The following is a 19,454-nucleotide window of genomic DNA, read 5'->3' as shown; positions in this document are numbered from 1 at the left end:
GCGAAAGCGTTAGGGAGATGATAGATAAACTCCAGTAGAAGACTCGAGAGACGCTCAGTAGCTCGGTACGGGCTTTTGTTGAAGTTTCGAGAACATACCTTCACCGAGGAGTCAAGCAGTAAATTGCTCCCTCTCGCGAAGAGACCATGAGGATAAAAAACTGGCTCTGAGAACTATGGGACTTAACATCTATGGTCATCAGTCCCCTAGAACTTAGAACTACTTAAACCTAACTAACCTAAGCACATCACACAACACCCAGTCATCACGAGGCAGAGAAAACCCCTGACCCCGCTGGGAATCGAACCCGGGAACCCGGGCATGGCATGAGGATAAAATCAGAAAAAAATAGAGCCCACACAGAGGCATACCGACGATCTTTCTTTCCACGAACAATACAAGACTGGAATAGAAGGGAGAACCGATAGAGGTACTCAAAGTACCCTCCACCACACACAGTCAGGTTGCCTGCGGAGTATGGATGTAGATGTAGTTGTAGATTCGACGGCTTGCACTCTGCTGAGGACGCTTTTAGCAATGTTTCTGAGTGTCCGTGGAGGAGTGGCAGCTAATTCTTCCTCAAGAGCCGAAACCAGAGAAGTTAGCAGAGCCGTGGTGCCATTGAGTTAGTATACTATCCTGTCTGGCGCCACTGGCTCAGGTGCAGTATATCCCTCTTGCGTCCCCGTGGCCAATATCTATGAGGAAGAGTTGGTATATGTGGGTTGTGTCCTTAGAAGGCCTTTGCTTGCCGATATATATGCGGAGATCGCTGGCTCTAGAAGTTTGGGGATTGGCGGTAGCGTCGCAACAAGAGGTGATCACGAGGTCCGAGCGGCCGAAGCCACAAGCTGCGCAAGGAGGGCGTGCGCAGAGCGAAGATACCAGAGTACTTCACCGGGGCCGGCCGGTGTGGCCGAGCAGTTCTAGGTGCTACAGCCTGGAACGGCGCGACCGCTACGGTCGCAGGTTCGAATCCTGCCTCGAGCATGGATGTTTGTGATGAACTTAGGTTAGTTAGGTTTAAGTAGTTCTAAGTTCTAGGGGACTGATGACCTTAGCAGTTAAGTCCCATAGTGCTCAGAGCCATTTGAACCATTTTGAATTTCACCGGGGTCAGCGTCGACTACGAGCACCAGGCCGACGCCCCATTGGTTGGTTGGCAACATTCGTGCTGGACAACTTCTCGTGTCCTGGCTGCCCTCTGCCCTCTTCTACGTGGCTTTCATCGGCCCCTCTCAGTAAACGCTGCGTCGCCCCGTGGATCATGGAGCTGCTTGCTGATAAAGGGGAGTAACATACTGTAACCCTCGTGATGATTTGTTTCTTTGTCTACCTGCCCTTATTATTTTCTGGTTTGTACCTGACCCTCAGAATTCTACTCGGTCAGCTCTTTGGTCGTAAATATAGGTAGTAGTATTGCACTAAGACACTAGTCGTCGTTTGAAAATTTGTCCCGCTATTATATTATTATATTAATGTTCTATTATTATATATTATATTATTATTATATTATATTAATGTTCTATTATTATATTAATGTTCTAAATAATCAGCTCTTGGTCGTAAATACAGCCGGAACAATTGTACTAAGGCACAGTTCACCGTTCGCCATTAAACAAAAGAGGGACCTTGTGGTTAGATGTAGCTGTTAACCGGTTCAATTCTTTTATTAGTTATAATGTGAACAAACGTGAGATTATCTTCCATTCGGAAAGTGGCTGCACTCAGCCACTGATAAGGGACTTATAAATTATACAGTGCAGCAATCAGTCGTTCTTTTTAGATTTTACTACGAAAACCAGATTCCAGTTAGTTGCTATCCATTCTCAGTGCTCTATTTTCTATTCTCAACGCATGTGAGTCCCTGGTACAGTTCACAACAACCTGTTGCACTAAGCTGTTCGTTTCCGTGTTTGAAAGACCAGGTCATTATTGGTTTATTTCAGCTGCATCTCGTGATTTCGTCGAGTGAGTTCTCTTGTAATAAGTGATCACTAGTGATGTTTTAAGACGTTTCTTCAGAGCGGTCTTAATAACTGACAATCAGTTTAACCTTGAAAGTATTAACAACCAACTGCCGCACAAGACTTTAGTCAGTTGTCAGAAGAGAGGGGCCGGGGTGCTGTCACACCTTGGTTGCCGACTGAAATTAAGAGCTTGGTTGTTTTGAAGTAAGCCTTATCATTCTCATATTGTTTCCTAATATGTTTTAACTTTAAGCACAGGTACGCATCTTAACCCCGAACCTTTCGACATACAGCTTTTAAGTTAAAAGTTAGTCATTTTTTTGAGTAATTGAATCACTCTTGTCATCAATGGTACCTACATAGTTTTCATGTGTTACCAAAGGGCATGTAATAAGACAGACTGTGTCCAGCGCGGTAGTAAACACCGCTGTTTCGCCCGATAGGGGGCGGGCTGCAAGTCCGGCCGTCTTGTAATTATTGTCATATTATTTGCTGTTTTGCGATACAGCACTACACATTTCTTTTGCAACTTAAGGTTTAAGGTTTAAGGTTAAAAGAAATCTGCAAATTTGTTCCTTTTGTTAAAGAAAATTTTGTGGTTAAATCCTTCGATTATATGTAAAACAAAGTTTATATATTGTTAAATAAACAGGTTGTGTGAAAAGAAAATTAATTGGTGGGTCCTCTCTTCCACGCTTTCCTCAATTCCAGTAAGAACTACGTATCAATAGCAATGTTTCACGCTGTAGTCTGCATCGAAGCCGATGTTCTAACTCATCCGAAAAATGTTACATTGGATTTAGGTCGAGACTCTCGGCAGGCCGTTCGGTCCAGAAATGTTTTTTGCCCACAAAACATTGCTCACAGATTCTGCTTTATGACAATTGATTCAAACAATTACCGTCTGCAGACTATTACTCTACTCTATGCAGTACACAAAGCTGTAAAATGTACCTTTGATGACTGCACGACACAACACCGACGTTGGACTGTTGACTGGAAACATGTCGCCTGGTCGGACGAGTCTCGTTTCAAATGTTATCGAGTGGATGGACGTGCGTGGGATGGAGACATCCCATGAATCCCTGGTACCTGCATGCAGCAGGGGACTGTTCAAGCCGGTGGAGGCTCTGTAATGGCGTGGGACGTGTGCTGTTGGAGTGATATGGGATCTCTGATACGCCAAGGTACGACTCTGACGGGTGACACGTACGTAAGCATCCTGTCTGATCACCTGCATCCATCCGGGTCCACTGTGCATTCCGACGGACTTGGGCAATTCCAGCAGGACAATGGACCACACCCTAACTACGAAAAACACCCCATGCCATAACGCAGCTTCCTCCGTGCCACACTGTCGGCACTACACATGATGGCTGACAGTCTTTCAATTACTCGCCAAACCCGAACCCTTCCATCGGATTGCCGTCATCCCAAACGATTCGTTTCCAGTCACGCACTATCTAACTGGGTCGCTCTATACACCACCTCGAGCTAGGTTTATCATTAACTACAGGAATGTGTGCCTCATGACTCGCTGCTCGACTATTGTACCCCATTCTTTTCAACTCTCTAGGTAAAGTCATTGTGCTAGTTAAATTCCTGGTACCATTTTGGAACTCACGAGTAATTCCTTCCGCTGATCTGATGCTACGTTTCTAAAACCACATTCCACAATGGTCGATGGTCGCTGTCCATCACTAAATATGATTTTCCTAACCTTGGTTTAGCTGTGATTGTTCGTTCGCGTGTCCACTCCACAATTACATTACCACCAGTTGAAATGGACAGCTTTGGAACGGTTGAAATTTACCTGGTAGATTTTGTTAGTTCACATCAAATGACTATTCCACGACTAGTCCACGTTCAAAGTAACTAAGCTCTCCAGACACCCATTCTGCTGTCACTACTTCTCTAGTAAAGAACACTACACTCCTCACCTCCTTTTATAGTGGCAAATCCGCCTCTCGCCGCATCTAGTGGTCCGTTACGCATTACCCAGTTGTGTCCAGATACTATTGGTCAGATAATGTGTAAATATGTTCAACATTTTTAAGGCGATAACCAACAGCAGTTAAGCTTTATGAAAAGCGTGACATGTAGTTATCTATATGACATTTGTAATCATTAGCAGGTTTGTTACTAACCACCATCACAGTATCTGTATACAGCACAAAAACCAAAAACAGGAAGCAATCTGGAATGAATGGTGTACGATCAGTTATGAAATTGGAAGGTAACATAATACCAAAGAAAGTTCATATTTACGTATCACGTCATCTCGTATTTATATGTTAATGTTATTAGCACCCCATCAGAACTGCTGATCAAAAGGGCAAAAATTTATTCGTCTTCAGGAGCCGAAGTGTCAGATGTCGAAGTACAGTTGTAACCGATCATCAGCTAATTTTAAACAACTGAAGCGAGTGAGTCATGAACAAGAAACAAAAGAACCGATGGTGCAGTCAGTAAAGAAACGTACTAACAATGCAACAAAAAACTTAATTATATACTGTAAAAGTATAAATCAGTTTTATAAGAGTCCACTGTCACAAAGATCATTGGTGACGTACCAGAATTAATGATGTAAAAGTTTAAAAAGTATAATACCGGGTGCTCAGAAAGTAACTATACAGTGCCATGTTGTGATGTGCTAAGTAATGACTGATATGATTCTCAGTTATTAATACAACATTTTCCATTGTTTAACTCATTTGAACCATATTTAACAAGGTATTTGTATTTCTTCTCAGGTACGGTTTGATTGAAGATCAACGTCTTATGTGCCGGCCGGTGTAGCCGTGCGGTTCTAGGCGTTACAGTCTGGAACAGACCGACGCTACAGTCGTAGGTTCGAATCCTGCCCCGGGCATGGATGTGTGTGATGTCCTTAGGTTAGTTAGGTTTAATTAGTTCTAAGTTATAGGCGACTGATGACCACAGAAGTTAAGTCGCATAGTGCTCAGAGCCAAGCCAACGTCTTGTGAGACATCACTGTGATCCATGTCATCATGCCGACGAATAAACAAAGAGTGTTTCTTGTGGAGCATGTGTTCCGCGGTGGAGACACGTTTACCTCAGCAGTAGAAGCTGCATTTGCAGCAGAGTTCCCAGGAGTGAAGATGCCTAATCGCTATTCTGTACGGAACCTCATCACCAAGTTTCGAAAGCCAGAAGCGTTCACAATGCTCCAAAATCAGGCAGGCCGTCCACATCCACATTCGAAGAGCAGGTGGCGAAGGTGCAAGGCATGATGCTGCGAAGTACAAAACAAATCGGTTAGACGACTGTCTCAGCAGGCACACGTGTCCGTGGGTTCCGCTCACAAGACTCTCCGGAAGTCACTGTCCACTTATACGTCCAAAATTTCGGTCGTGCGTGAACTGAGACACGCCGATCGCCCGGTGCGTGTGAACTTTTGCGACTCGTTTCTGTCTTTCCTGCAGGGTAATGATGAGGGGGTTCTTGACACAACGTTTTTCACGGAAGAGGCATGGTTTCACCTCTCCGGTTACTTGAATAGCCAGAGTAGTCGTTTGTGAACTACGGAGACTCGGCATGAATTTAAGGTGTCGCCACTGCATGATCAAAAGGTTGCTGTTTGGTGCGCCCTGACTCGTAAACGCGTCATTGGGCCTATCATATTTCAGGACACCATAAATGCAGAACGGTACTGCACTTGCATTCTGAAGCCCTTCCTAGGTGAACAGAATGAGGACGGAGTTGAAAATGTCTGGTTCCAACAGGATGGGACGACTGCACATACCGCCCACGAGCCGATGACATCTTCGGTGATCGCATCATCTCTCTAGGACTCTGGCCTCCGCTTTCACCCGACGTGGCTCCACCGGATTACTTTCTACGGGGTACGCTGAAGGGAAAGGCCTGCGAAGGCAATGCGCACACCATACAAGAACTCCAACTTACACCGACGCGTCACATGCGGAACGTCATTCCCAATGTTCTGCACAATGTCTGCCGGCCGCGGTGATCTAGCGGTTGTAGGCGCTTCAGTGCGGAACCGCGCGACTGGTACGGTCGCAGGTTCGAATCCTGCCTCGGGCATGGATGTGTGTGATGTCCTTAGGTTAGTTAGGTTTAAGAAGTTCTAAGTTCTAGGGGACTGATGACCTGAGATGTTAAGTCCCATAGTGCTCAGCGCCATTTGAACCATTTTTTTTGCACAATGTCTTCCATAAAATGCAGAAACTTGTGCAACTGTGTCTTCAAGTTCAAGGGGATCACTTCCACCAACTCTTGTAACTTCCATGACGTTTAATAGTTGCTTATTTAACAGCCTGTATAAATAAGCATGCAGTAATCACTGTTATGTCGTATAAGAAGTAATAGAGTGTGATAGTAATGAGAAATTGCTTCTGAAGACCGATCATCACAGATAAACATAACATAAGACTGAAATACTCTTGCAAAAAGTCAAAAGGGGTGTATGATCGAAGAGAATAAATGAATGAATCACATAATACATAAAATAAGTTTCAGCTTTCTGCCTGTCCTACCGATACGGAAATGGTCGCACTGTTCACATTCCATCTCACTCGATAGGCAGTGCTCCACAGCAGTAATGTATTTTATGAAAGGAATTTTTGAAACAACTTCAAGCTGCTAGGGTAATCTCTTTATTGTGTTACCAATTTCAGTCTACAAGACGTTCGTGGGATATTTTTCCATGATGGATTGCAATCTCTTAAGGCACTGTTGTTTTATTATTTCATCAAGTTCCACACATGTTATGTCATAGAAGTGCCTTTCGAAGGCTCTTCCGAATGTATATTGTTACTGCATCGTCTCTCACAAGATAGGGACTGAGCCTACACAGAAGAGTGCCAAGTTGCCTACCACTCAGGCGCTAAATAGTGACGGTCAGACACCAGAGAGTTCACGACAAGAATTAAGTAATGCAAACGCCTTATGCCACACAAATACCGACGTAAACGTGCAATAACCACTCACAAATGGCAGATGGCAGCACCAGCTAGTGGATGGTATATAAATCGTCTCAGGGATGTGAGAAGCAGTTCAGTCTTTGTCGTAATGCGGAAACGGAGCGATTTATTTGACTTTCAAAAGTGTATCCTCATTGACTTTTGGGCCATCTGAAAGGGCTATGTTTGTAAACTGTTTGCGTGCCTCCGTGGTTAAAGTATACTGTGTCTGGAAAATGGCAGTATCCAAAACTAAGGCATCGGTGGTGCACCACAGGCCATAGATGAGAGGGATGAACGACAGCTCCGATGATGTGTACAGGCGAACAGGCGTGGAACTGGTGACCAACTGCCTGCCGAGACGAACCAAGGAGCTGTCAACTCGTTTCTAGGGGCTTTCAACTCGTTTCCAAGGACTATCAACTCATTTATAGGGGCTATCAATTGTTGAGCAACTGACTGCCCAGATGGACCAAGGTGTATGAATACCGTCTCCTCAACGACTGTCCAGCGAACGTCGCATATGAGCCTCCAGAGCAGGGGTCTCACTCAGGCATCCATCCTGAATGTTGTTCATCCTGCGACGAAGGCTGGAAGTTGCACGAAATTACGGTAAATGGAAGTCCACCGAGTAGCGACAGGTGGCCTTTTCAGATGAAGCACGTTTTATGCTCCGTTGGAAAGATAGTCACTGGCGTGTATAGACCCGTAGCAAACGTCGGTATGATTCAGGGCGGAGGAGGGAGCGTTATGGTTAAGGAGAAATTTTTGTGGCATTCTGGAAAGCACAGTGAATCAACACAAATATTATCTGTCCTTGCAGACCATGTCCACCCCTACAAGCAGTTTTCTTTTCTTGGGCATGATGACACCTACCAACAGGACAATGCAACGTGTCACACAGCTCACTTGTACTGTACATACGTTGTTTGACGAGCACTAGGATGAGTTTACTGTACTCCTCTGTCTACGGGACTCCTCGGATTTAAACCCAATAGAGAATCTGTGGGACTACATCGATCGAGCTGTTCGCTTCAGATTCTGAACCGAGAAACCTAGCAAAGCTGGACACGATACTGGAGTCGATATGGCTCCATTTTCCTGTCGGTAACTTCCAGAACGTCGCTCTATTTCAGCGCGTCCACGATGCAAAAGGTGGTTACTCAAGCTTTTAGCAGTTGGCCACGTTAATGTAACTTGACCTGTACTTCAACAAATAGACATCCCTCCACCAAACATGAGTATAAGGGGACACACGTAACCACTCTGCAGTCGGATAGTGTCTCAGAATGGTGTTACTGCGAGTGTCTCAGGGTTAACGTACAGTTGCCACCAAGAAGATCGGTGCTGGACATTCTGCATGTGATATTAATCATCATTCTGTATGTTTAGGGTTATACGACAGGTAGGTGCAAGTGAACATTGATCTGTATTGCCACTAATCTTCATGCTCCAGTTAAGGATTGTAAAATTCGTATCAATAAACCACTGCACACCGGGAAACAAAAGTCTATAGAATAACGCAACAAACGGTATTACTGTGGTGGCTTTAAGAATTTTATACGACAGTTTCGAAGCAATATTTGGAAATAGTGCAAAAATATTGCACCGTATCTGGAGACTTTGGATTTGAAGGGAATTATGTGTAGACTGTTTCTAGTATCGTGTGCGTGCTGGAACGCTTCAAAGCAGTCTCAGCTGCATCTCTTTGGGCAGATTTCTTCGGACGTTGTTGAATAGACCAAGAAATTGTGGTGACATTGTTGGGAGTAACTACAGTTGGCCCGTGGCCAACAGCCGCAAGTAGATCAGCAGCCACAGAGCTTGCCTCTTCGAATTGGCGAATTGGTTGCGATTGATTTTCGCATCAGGATCTTTTGGATCATTAAATCATGTTTCAAAACTGCACTGTAAACAGTGCTGGAATCTGGAAACACACGTTGTTCAGTAGAATGATTGATTTCAACCTCTTTCTTCCGCACGCTAACTTCCTTACATGCTTCAGCGATGAAAATGATTGCTCAAGGCTTCGGAGTACTATCTATAAGCACTAGGTATTGCGATTACAGCGCCACGTGTTAGAAGCTTTTGTAACGACAACTTCGAAAGTACTGTATAAAATTTTTACAGCGTTCAAAATAAGCGTACAACTTGTTGCGTTTTCTATCGATCTTTGCTTTAATGTTATTTAATTTCAAAATCAGGGAGTCCTTTGCTGGGCACCCTGTATTTTTGTCACAGCTGTTGCCTAACCCTATTTGGGCTGTGTGACGACTCTGTACACTTGTTGCGTGCTAGCAGGTCACCTTATTGCACAACAGCAATTACCTGGTGGTAGGGGCCTCCTGCCTCTTTTGTGTGTTTGACACCATGCTCATTTGGTTGTTAGACGATTTAGCTTAATGAAAAAAAACACAATCAGCATCATGTTCATTCATCACTGACTCTCCTTTTGTTCAGCATGTATCCATCATCTACAGGGTGTTACAAAAGGTACGGCCAAACTTTCAGGAAACATTCCTCACACACAAATAAAGAAAAGATGTTATGTGGACATATGTCCGGAAACGCATAATTTCCATGTTAGAGTTCATTTTAGTTTCGTCAGTATGTACTGCTCAATGGAACACGTTATCATGATTTCATACGGGACCTGTGCTGCTGGAACATGTGCCTTTACAAGAACGACACAACATGTGGTTCATGAACGATGGAGCTCCTACACATTTCAGTGTTCGTACGCTTCTCAACAACAGATTCGGTGACCGATGGATTGGTAGAGGCGGACCAATTCCATAGCCTCCACGCTCTCCTGATCTCAACCCTCTTGACTTTCATTTATGGGGGCATTTGAAAGCTCTTGTCTACGCAACCCCGGAACCAAATGTGGAGACTCTTCGTGCTCGTATTGTGGACGGCTGTGATACAATACGCCATTCTCCAGGGCTGCATCAGCGCATCAGGGATTCCATGCGACTAAAGGTGGATGCATGTATCCTCGCTAACGGAGGACATTTTGAACATTTCCTGTAACAAAGTGTTTGAAGTCACGTTGGTACGTTCTGTTGCTGTGTGTTTCCATTCCATGATTAATGTGATTTGAAGAGAAGTAATAAAATGAGCTCTATCATGGAAAGTAAGCGTTTCCGGACGCATGTCCACATAACATATTTTCTTTCTTTGTGTGTGAGGAATGTTTCCTGAAAGTTTGGACGTACCTGCATTGCTTATAACAGTCACAAATTCCGTTTCCACTTTCTTCCAAAATAACTATTACTGAGTCATGTAAACGACAGGAGATTTCAAGCAAAAAAAAACAAAAATGTTCATGAGAGGTGACAGTGGAAACAAAAGCCGCACCTTAGCGTGGATCCCCCTGCAGATGATCTCCAGCGCAAAGTCTACGATCTGGTCGAGGTAGTCATCGTGCAGCTCGGCGTCGTGGCTGTAGGCGGCTAGCGGCAGCAGGAAGTGGCCGTCCCTGGCGGCCGGCTGCTGCGGCACGCGGTTCGAGTCCAGGAAGGGCACGTAGTCGGTGAGGCGCAGCGGCGGCGGCCGGCGGCCCGGCTGCGGGGGCGGCGGGGGCGGCAGCGGCAGCTGCGGGGGCGGGTCGTTGACGAAGACGTCGACCTGCGTGCGGCGGTCGTCGCTGCCGAAGGCCGGGATGCTGTTGTCGTGCTCCTCCACCGCCTCGACGTCGCGGCCCTGCGGCGGCGACACGCGCACCGGCAGCACGTTCACGTTCACCACCTGGGCGTGACGTTACTTCAGTGATTGCACAGTCAAGACATACAAATATAACTGTATACGTGACCTCTGTGAGCCTACAGAAATGATCATATCCCTACAGCAAAAGTACGGGAAGTCTTGAAAACGGTTAGTGTGAAAGAAAAATGGATTAACTTGTTTAAAAGGTATACAAGAATACAAAAGTAATTATTAAAATGAGAAACAGGGTACCCGACGCATTTTCGCTGACACTGGTCCAAAACAAGGTTGTGGGAAGTCAACTACTTTGTTTAACAATATACAGGGTGTTTCACTAAATGTGTTTGCCTCTGTAAGTTACGAAGTAATAGGCGACGGAAATATTTATTGAGGTAGGTCACCATATGAAACGTTACACTGAAACTTCCTGGCAGATTAAAACTGTGTGCCGGACCGAAACTCGAACTCGGGACCTTTGCCTTTCGCGGGCAAGTGCTCTACCAACTGAGCTAGCCAAGCACGACTCACGCCCCGTGCTCGCGGCTTTACTTCAGCCAGTATCTCGTCTCTTACCTTCCAGACTTTACAGAAGCTCTCCTGCGAACCATGCAGAACTAGCACTTCTGAAAGAAATGATATTCCGGAGACATGGCTTAGCCACAGCCTGGGGGATGTTTCTAGAAACTTCTGTAAAGTTTGGAAGGTAGCAGTCGAGGTAGTGGCAGAAGTAAAGCTGTGAGGACGGGGCGTGAGTCTTGCTTGGGTAGCTCAGTTGGTGGAGCACTTGCCCGCGAAAGGCAAAGGTCCCGAGCTCGAGTCTCGGTCCGGCATACAGTTTTAATCTGCCAGGAAGTTTCATATCAGCGCACACTCCGCTGCAGAGTGAAAATCTCATTCTGGAAACATTACACTGTCTGCGGAGCTATTAACATAGGTTATTGTGTTATTATCCAAAGAGTTACAGCAAAAATATACAATTTTTTTAAATGGAACAGTAGTTGTTTCTATCATGCACTGGAATCAGTAACACTAGCTGTGTATAGTTTAAATTACGTTCCTGACACTTTTAGTTTGGGAGCTACAACCCTTCAAAGTTTCTGGGGCAGATACCACACACGGCGTGCATAACGCAATGGGCTTTCTAAGTGTGGTGTGGCAGAGTCGTAACGTCGCCGGTGTCACGGAGCGAGAAGCTTCCTGGATGCGCTGTGAGACTGCCGCCTCTCACCACCCACGGCCGTATAGCCGACAGTTCGAGCCGCACAAGCAAACGGGGCCCAATATGACACAGTTACTGAAATCAGATAAAGATGGCATACATGAACAACGAGTACGTTGACATGTTGCTGATGCTCGGCGAGCGCCGACACGATGCCACTGAAGCAGCCATGGCGTACGCCGTGAGATACCTTGGCGAAGAGCTCCGGCAGCCATTACGTTCTTACGTGCTGACCAACGACTTTGGGAAACAGGCAGCTTGGTCATGCGCCGCAGTAACAGGCGAAGAACTGCAAGAAGCGAGGAGACGGAGGTGTTTGTTTTAGTTGCAGTATACAACGATCCTCATGTCAGCTTACGAGCCGTTGCTGCAGTCGCCCGTGTCAGTCTCACATCTGTGTGTCGTATGCTACACGGACACAGGTTTCACCCGTACGACCTGTCACTGAATCAGGAGCTGCATGGGAACGATTTCCTTGCGAGAGTTACATTCTGTGAATGAGCCATGCGTAATTTCAAACTGGAGTCTTTACAAGGTGTTACGTTCTCTGATGAGTCCATGTTCACAAATTATGTTGCGGTGAATCACCATAACATGCACTACTGAGCCGCACACAAACCTCGGTGGGTAAGACCTGTCGACCCTCACCGTAGGTGGTCTATTGATGTATAGTAGGGAATCCTTGGGGATGAAATCATCGGTCCATACTACTTCCCAGGTACAGTGAAATGTTCAGATGTGTGTGAAATCTTATGGGACGTAAGTGCTAAGGTCATCAGTCCTTAAGCTTACACACTACTTAACCTAAATTATCCTAAGGACAAACACACACACCCATGCCCGAGGGAGGACTCGAACCTCCGCCGGGACCAGCCGCACAGTCTATGACTGCAGCGCTTCAGACCGCTCGGTTAATCCCGCGCGGCCCAGTGACAGGTGAATGACAGGCGACAGGCTAGTTATATCGCGCGTTTATAGTCGACAATTTGGGTGGTCTCCTTGAACAAGTGTGTCTACACACGAGAGTCCATATGTGGATGCAGCACGATGGTCACCCAACCCATTCTGCGTGTGCTTCAAATGGTTCAAATGGCTCTGAGCACTATGGGACTTAACATCTATGGTCATCAGTCCCCTAGAACTTACAACTACTTAAACCTAACTAACCTAAGGACATCACACAACACCCAGCCATACGAGGCAGAGAAAATCCCTGACCCCGCCGGGAATCGAACCCGGGAACCCGGGCGTGGGAAGCGAGATTGCTACCGCACGACCACGAGATGCGGGCTCTGCGGGTGCTGTTGTGGAAGAACTAAACAACAGGTTTGCAGGAAGGGGGTTCGGGCGCCATGGTCCTAAAATACATGGCCCGCAAGGTTGCTCGATTGAACACCATTAGATTTCTTTTTGTGGTGATATCTAAAGGATCGTGTTTATGTCACTGAGTCCACATCCCCAGATGATCTAAAACGGCGCATCGAGGACGCATTTTGCTCCGTGACAGCGGCGATGTTACACCTCGTCTGCAGATCCTTTAGAAGACGAATTGCATTGTGCATTCAGGAACATGGACAAAAATTTGAACATCTCATTTAAATCAACTTCCCACCGCCAGAACATCCGTCACCCACCACACAGCCATGTATTATGTACTGCGTGTGGTATCTTCCTCTGAAACTTTGAAGGGTGTAGCTTCCAAACTAAAAGTGATAGGAATGTAATTTAAATTGATGTATACACCGCTGGTGTTACTGATTCTACTGCGTGATAGAAAAAAACTATTGTTCCATTTAAAAAATTGTATCTTTTTGCTGTAATTCTTTGGATAATAACACAATAAACTATGTTCATAGCTCAGCAGACATTGTAACGTTTCTTATGATGGTCTACTGCAATAAATATTTCCGTCGCCTATTAGTTCGTAACTTACAGAGGCAAGCACATTTAGTGAAACACCCTGTATATTATATAAATATTTTAACTTTAGTGACAACGGCCACGAAAGCCTGCAGACTTACATATCTTCTCATACTGCCCATTTCCATTATTGTAATTTTCTCCCCAACAAGGTATTATATAGTTACATTCCATCCTGAATTTTCCATTGTTTGACTACTTTAACATTTATTTGTAACAGGCGCTGAACGGCTGATTCAAGAAATGTTCAGGTATGGGTAGCGATACTCTTCATTGCCTTTTATTTGCAGATGGCCAGGTAATATTCTCTCAAGAGGAGGAGGATATAGTATACACGCTAAGAAAGATTAAAGTAGAGCAAAGGAAAATGGGTTTGGGACAAATCTGGACAAGTGTCAGTGTATGTGTATTGGATAATATTTGGTGAAAACTGACGCATATGAAGGGGAAATAAAATCCTGTAGAAGGTACAAATATTTGGCAACAATACAAAGTAATTACTGTACGTGTAGCAAGGATATCATTAATTGTTGATTTCATTACTGGGAAACAGCCAACTGTCAGTTAAGCAAAATTAGTAAAAAACAGTCTCGATCGCACATTCTTATATGAAAAATATGACCGGTTTCGGCCTCTAGTAGTAGGCGTCTTCACATAATATAGTATCCGGCTGACGATGATAACACTTGGAATGCCTGTACAAGACTGCCTTGGTCAGCTCAGACTGTAGTCTACTACTAGAGGCCGAAACCGGTTATATTTTTTAATAAAAGACTGTGACATAGAGACTGTTTTTATTAAATTTAAGAATATTAGTTCCAGAATAGCAATGGGGAACAGATCTACTGAAGTTTTGCATAGGACAAAATTAAATAACAAATATTCGACTGGAGACTAGGTAAAGAATATTTCACAATGTGCTGTATAACATATTTATGTATGGAGCTGGAATGTGGCTTCAAACAAGGAAAGTTTAATAACATACACTACTGGCCATTAAAATTGATACACACGAACATGACGTGCTACAGACGCGAAATTTAACCGACAGGAAGAAGATGCTGTGATATGCAAATGAATAGCTTTTCAGAGCATTCACACAAGGCGACACCTACAACGTGCTGACATGAGAAAAGTTTCCAACCGATTTCTCATACACAAATAACAGTTGACCGGCGTTGCCTGGTGAAACGTTGTTGTGATGCCCCGTGGAAGGAGAAGAAATGCGTACCATCACATTTCCGACTTTGATAAAAGGATTGTAGCCTATCGCGATAGCGGTTTATCGTATCGCGACATTGCTGCTCGCGTTGGTCGAGATCCAACGTCTTTTGGCAGAATATGGAATCGGTGGGTTCAGGAGGGTAATACGGAACGCCGTACAGGATCCCAACGGCCTCGTATCACTGGCAGTCGAGATGACAGGCATCTTATCCGCATGACTGTAACGGATCGTGCAGCGCCGTCTCGATCCCTGAGTCAACAGATGGGGACGTTTGCAAGACAACAACCATCTGCAGTTCGACGCCGTTTGCAGCAGCATGGAATATCAGCTCGGAGACCATGGCAGCGGTTACTCTTGACGCTGCATCACAGACAGAAGCGCCTGCGATGGTGTACTCAACGACGAACCTGGGTGCATGAATGGCAAAACATCATGTTTTCGGATGAATTCAGGTTCTGTTTACAGCGTCATGATGGTCGCATCCGTGTTTGGCGACATCGCAGTGAACGCACATTGGAAGCGTGTATTCGTCATCGCCATACTGGCGTTATCACCCTGCGAGATGGTATGGGATGCCATTGGTTACACGTCTAGGTCACCTCTTGTTCGCATTGACGGCACTTTGAACAGTGGACGTTACATTTCAGATGTGTTACGACCCGTGGCTCTATCCTTCATTCGATCCCTGCGAAACCCTACATTTCAGCAGGATAATGCACGACCGTATGTTGCAGGTCCTGTACGGGCCTTTCTGGATACAGAAAATGTTCGACTGCTGTCATGGCCAGCACATTCTCCAGATCTCCCACCAATTGAAAACGTCTGGTCAATGGTGGCCGAGCAACTGGCTCGTCACAATACTCTAGTACTCTTGATGAACTACGGTATTGTGTTGAAGGTGCATGGGCAGCTGTACCTGTACACGCCATCCAAGATCTGTTTGACTCAATGCCCAGGCGTATCAAGGCCGTTATTACGGCCAGAGGTGGTTGTTCTGGGTACTGATTTCTCAGGATCTACGCACCCAAATTGTGTGAAAGTGTAATCACATGTCAGTTCTAGTATAATATATTTGTCCAATGAATACCCGTTTATCATCTGCATTTCTTCTTGGTGTAGCAATTTTAGTGGCCAGTAGTGTACGTTGAGGAAATGAGAGGCGACTTTCTACAGTACTGCGCTATGCCAGATGAACACCCAGGCGTTGATTTGCAAAGCTAGCGGTGCTGCCTCGGTGTGAGACTTGCCTGAACAACTCGGATGGGCCCCGCGGAGCTGTTGATGTAGCTGGCGTGCACCTTGCGGTTGACGAGTGGCGGCGCGCTGCCGAACATGGGCTGCGGCTGCGGCTGCGGCCACATGCCGGCGCCGCACCGCGCCACGCACGCCGCCAGGAGCACAGCCAGAGGCGTCGCCGTCTTCATGCCGTCCAAGGGGCCTGCAGAGCAAGCGGTAAAATACATCACACAGTGCCAAGTCTGATCAACGTAACATACGTCAAACAGTGCCAAGACTCATCAACTCAGTTCCACATCCCAATTCCTACACTCACTGCCTGTCCTAGCACCTGTTTGCCCGTGTGCAGGATACAGATTTGCAGAGTATCTCGAAGGGAACGATCTATTGATACGTAATCAGCATGCTTTCAGAAAACATCGCTCTTGCGCAACGCACAAGTAACGGCCGTTATCGGCAGGGGATCTCAAGTTGATTCCGTATTTCTAGATTTCCGGAAAGCTTTTGACACCGTTCCTCACAAGCGACTTCTAATCAAGCTGCGGAGCTATGGGGTATCGTCTCAGTTGTGCGACTGGATTCGTGATTTCCTATCAGGAAGGTCGCAGTTCGTAGTAACAGACGGCAAATCACCAAGGAAAACAGAAGTGATATCAGGTGTTCCCCAGGGAAGCGTCCTGGGACCTCTGCTGTTCCTGATCTATATAAATGACCTGAGTGACAATGTGAGCAGTTCTCTTAGGTTGTTCGCAGATGATGCTGTAATTTACCGTCTAGTAAGGTCATCCGAAGACCACTATCAGTTGCAAAGCGATTTAGAAAAGATTGCTGTATGGTGTGGCAGGTGGCAGTTGACGCTAAATAACGATAAGTGTGAGGTGATCCACATGAGTTCCAAAAGAAATCCGCTGGAATTCGATTACTCGATAAATAGTACAATTCTCACGGCTGTCAATTCAACTAAGCACCTGGGTGTTAAAATTACGAACAACTTCAGTTGGAAAGACCACATGTGGGGAAGGCGAGCCAAAGGTTGCGTTTCGCTGGCAGGACACTTAGATGATGCAACAAGCCCACTAAAGAGACAGCTTACACTACACTCGTTCGTCCTCTGTTAGAATATTGCTGCGCGATGTGGGATCCTTACCAGGTGGGACTGACCGAGGACACCGAAAGGGTGCAAAAAAGGGCAGCTTGTTTTGTATTATCGCGTAATAGGGGAGAAAGTGTGGCAGATATGATACGAAAGTTGGGATGGAAGTCATTAAAGCAAAAACATTTTTCGTCGTGGTGAGATCTATTTACGAAATTTCAGTCACCAACTTTCTCTTCCGAATGCGAAAATATTTTGTTGAGCCCAACCTACATAGGTAGGAATGATCATCAAAATAAAATAAGAGAAATCAGAGCTCGAACAGAAAGGTTTAGGTGTTCGTTTTTCCCGCGCGCTGTTCGGGAGTGGAATGGTAGAGAGATAGTATGATTGTGGTTCGATGAACCCTCTGCCAAGCACTTAAATGTGAATTGCAAAGTAATAACGTACATGTAGATCTCGGTACTCAGCATCAGATATTTAGTGCTGAGGACGAAGATGAGGAGCAAAAAAGAAAAAGTTCGAAATGCCACAGACATACGTTCCCAGCAAGATCTTAAGACCCACTGCGGCGGCGCCTTTCTTTCAGTCCCTTTACGACGAACCAGCACCTACCTGTGAACATTCTCTCAGCATATCATCAGTAGGGAGGCCGAGCGAAACCTACTGTACTTCGATGTGAACCAGGCTGCAATTGAAATCACTAATCTACGTTTCGGGAGAAAGTTTTCACACGAAATGAAAGATTGCAAATGTTGTCCACAATTAATATATTCTGAAACTTAGGTGAACAAGTATCACTGCCAAGCCCGTGCTAGTCTTAACACAGTCACTCACAATCCCTTTCCCTCACGTTAGCAAGTTTATGGTGTTGCATTTCCCGAAAACGTAAAAGCTACAAAAATACTGATTGTTTTTGATTAAGAATGCTCGCGAAATATTAAGTCTGTCGGCATCAAATGAAGTCAAAGGTTTTAGCCACCAACCTGCTCAATATGCCACGCGGAATATATGTCTTTTCTCGTCACAAAATTCACTTAAAAATTCCGAAATTTCTACACGCTCATCGGAATAATTATGCCGTCACTTTACCACACTTTTGATGTATGAAACACTGCTAGATCGGGCAACTTATTGTTTCCATCGAACTACTACTACACACGTCCGAACTGTTTCATGGCTAGGCTCCCACTCTTCTATAGAATACTCTAAGTCTTCTCTACCAGCAGAGAAAGGCGCGTGAAGAATACTGCTTTACCACTGGTCAGTTTACTCAACAGCCTAGAGCAAAACAACATTCTCCCGCGTCAGTCCGCGCTTTTCATCAATAACCAATCGCAAAATAGTAAACCTAATTACTGCACTTTTTTTTACCTATGTAATTATCTAATATGTTGAAGTTTTGTTTATGCATAAAGTTATTTTCTATTGTTATTTATATCTGAATTAACTTTTCCTTTACCATAAACTTACGTTACAAATCTGTTCTACAATAATCCCCTTTGTCCACATCCATACTTCTTCGAAATGTTCCCACACTAAATCCCACTACATAACTCGTTAAACAATTAACTTCATATTAACCTTAAACCACACTCACGCATCATTCATACTGCTAAAACACATTTATAGCTCTTTACCTACACAAAAAGACATAATACCACTTTATGAACATACTAGAACAGTTTATGAAAAACATTCTATTACTTTAGTGCACTCTAATGGGCGCAATCGAAACTAAAGTCACAGTTCCCCTATCCAAGATTGTCTTCTATCGGCTGATACATAAACTTCGTGCGCGTCCAGTCTCGCGTCACCATCTGTCACTATCCAGCTCTGAGACACATCTCCCACTTAACCGCCTCCAAGGCAGGATCGGTATACGGCGCTACGTCTCACTACCGTGGTTTAATAACCGTGTTTGAGAACTGCTACATAAACAAAGAGAGCTTCATCACAGATTCGAGAAAAGTCAAAACGTAACAGACAAACACAACTGAACGAACCGAAAATAAGTATAAGGAGGTAAATGAGAAACGCGTTCAATGACTTTGAAAGTTAAAAATTTTGTTACCTGATCTGACTAAAGAACGATAAGAGATCTTACACAAAAACGGCAAGCTGGTCGAAATCATCTGTT

At 45.0% G+C, this 19,454-nt stretch overlaps 1 protein-coding gene across 1 annotated transcript in view; it reads right to left on the bottom strand.

Moving 5' to 3' along the window:
* Window positions 1-19,454, bottom strand: part of LOC126322885 (uncharacterized) — a 121,683-nt gene that overhangs the window by 10,645 nt on the left and 91,584 nt on the right. The window contains exons 2-3 of the mRNA XM_049994592.1: window positions 16,233-16,423; window positions 10,274-10,663 (exon numbers count right to left, since the gene is read on the bottom strand). Of these exons, the coding sequence (XP_049850549.1) occupies window positions 10,274-10,663; window positions 16,233-16,409 (567 nt within the window). The 5' untranslated portion in view covers window positions 16,410-16,423. The remainder of the gene's footprint in view (window positions 1-10,273; window positions 10,664-16,232; window positions 16,424-19,454) is intronic.

The sequence above is a fragment of the Schistocerca gregaria genome, chromosome 2, assembly GCF_023897955.1.
Source record: "Schistocerca gregaria isolate iqSchGreg1 chromosome 2, iqSchGreg1.2, whole genome shotgun sequence".
Classification (NCBI taxonomy): Eukaryota; Metazoa; Arthropoda; class Insecta; order Orthoptera; family Acrididae; genus Schistocerca; species Schistocerca gregaria.
This window is presented reverse-complemented; position numbering and strand designations above follow the sequence as displayed.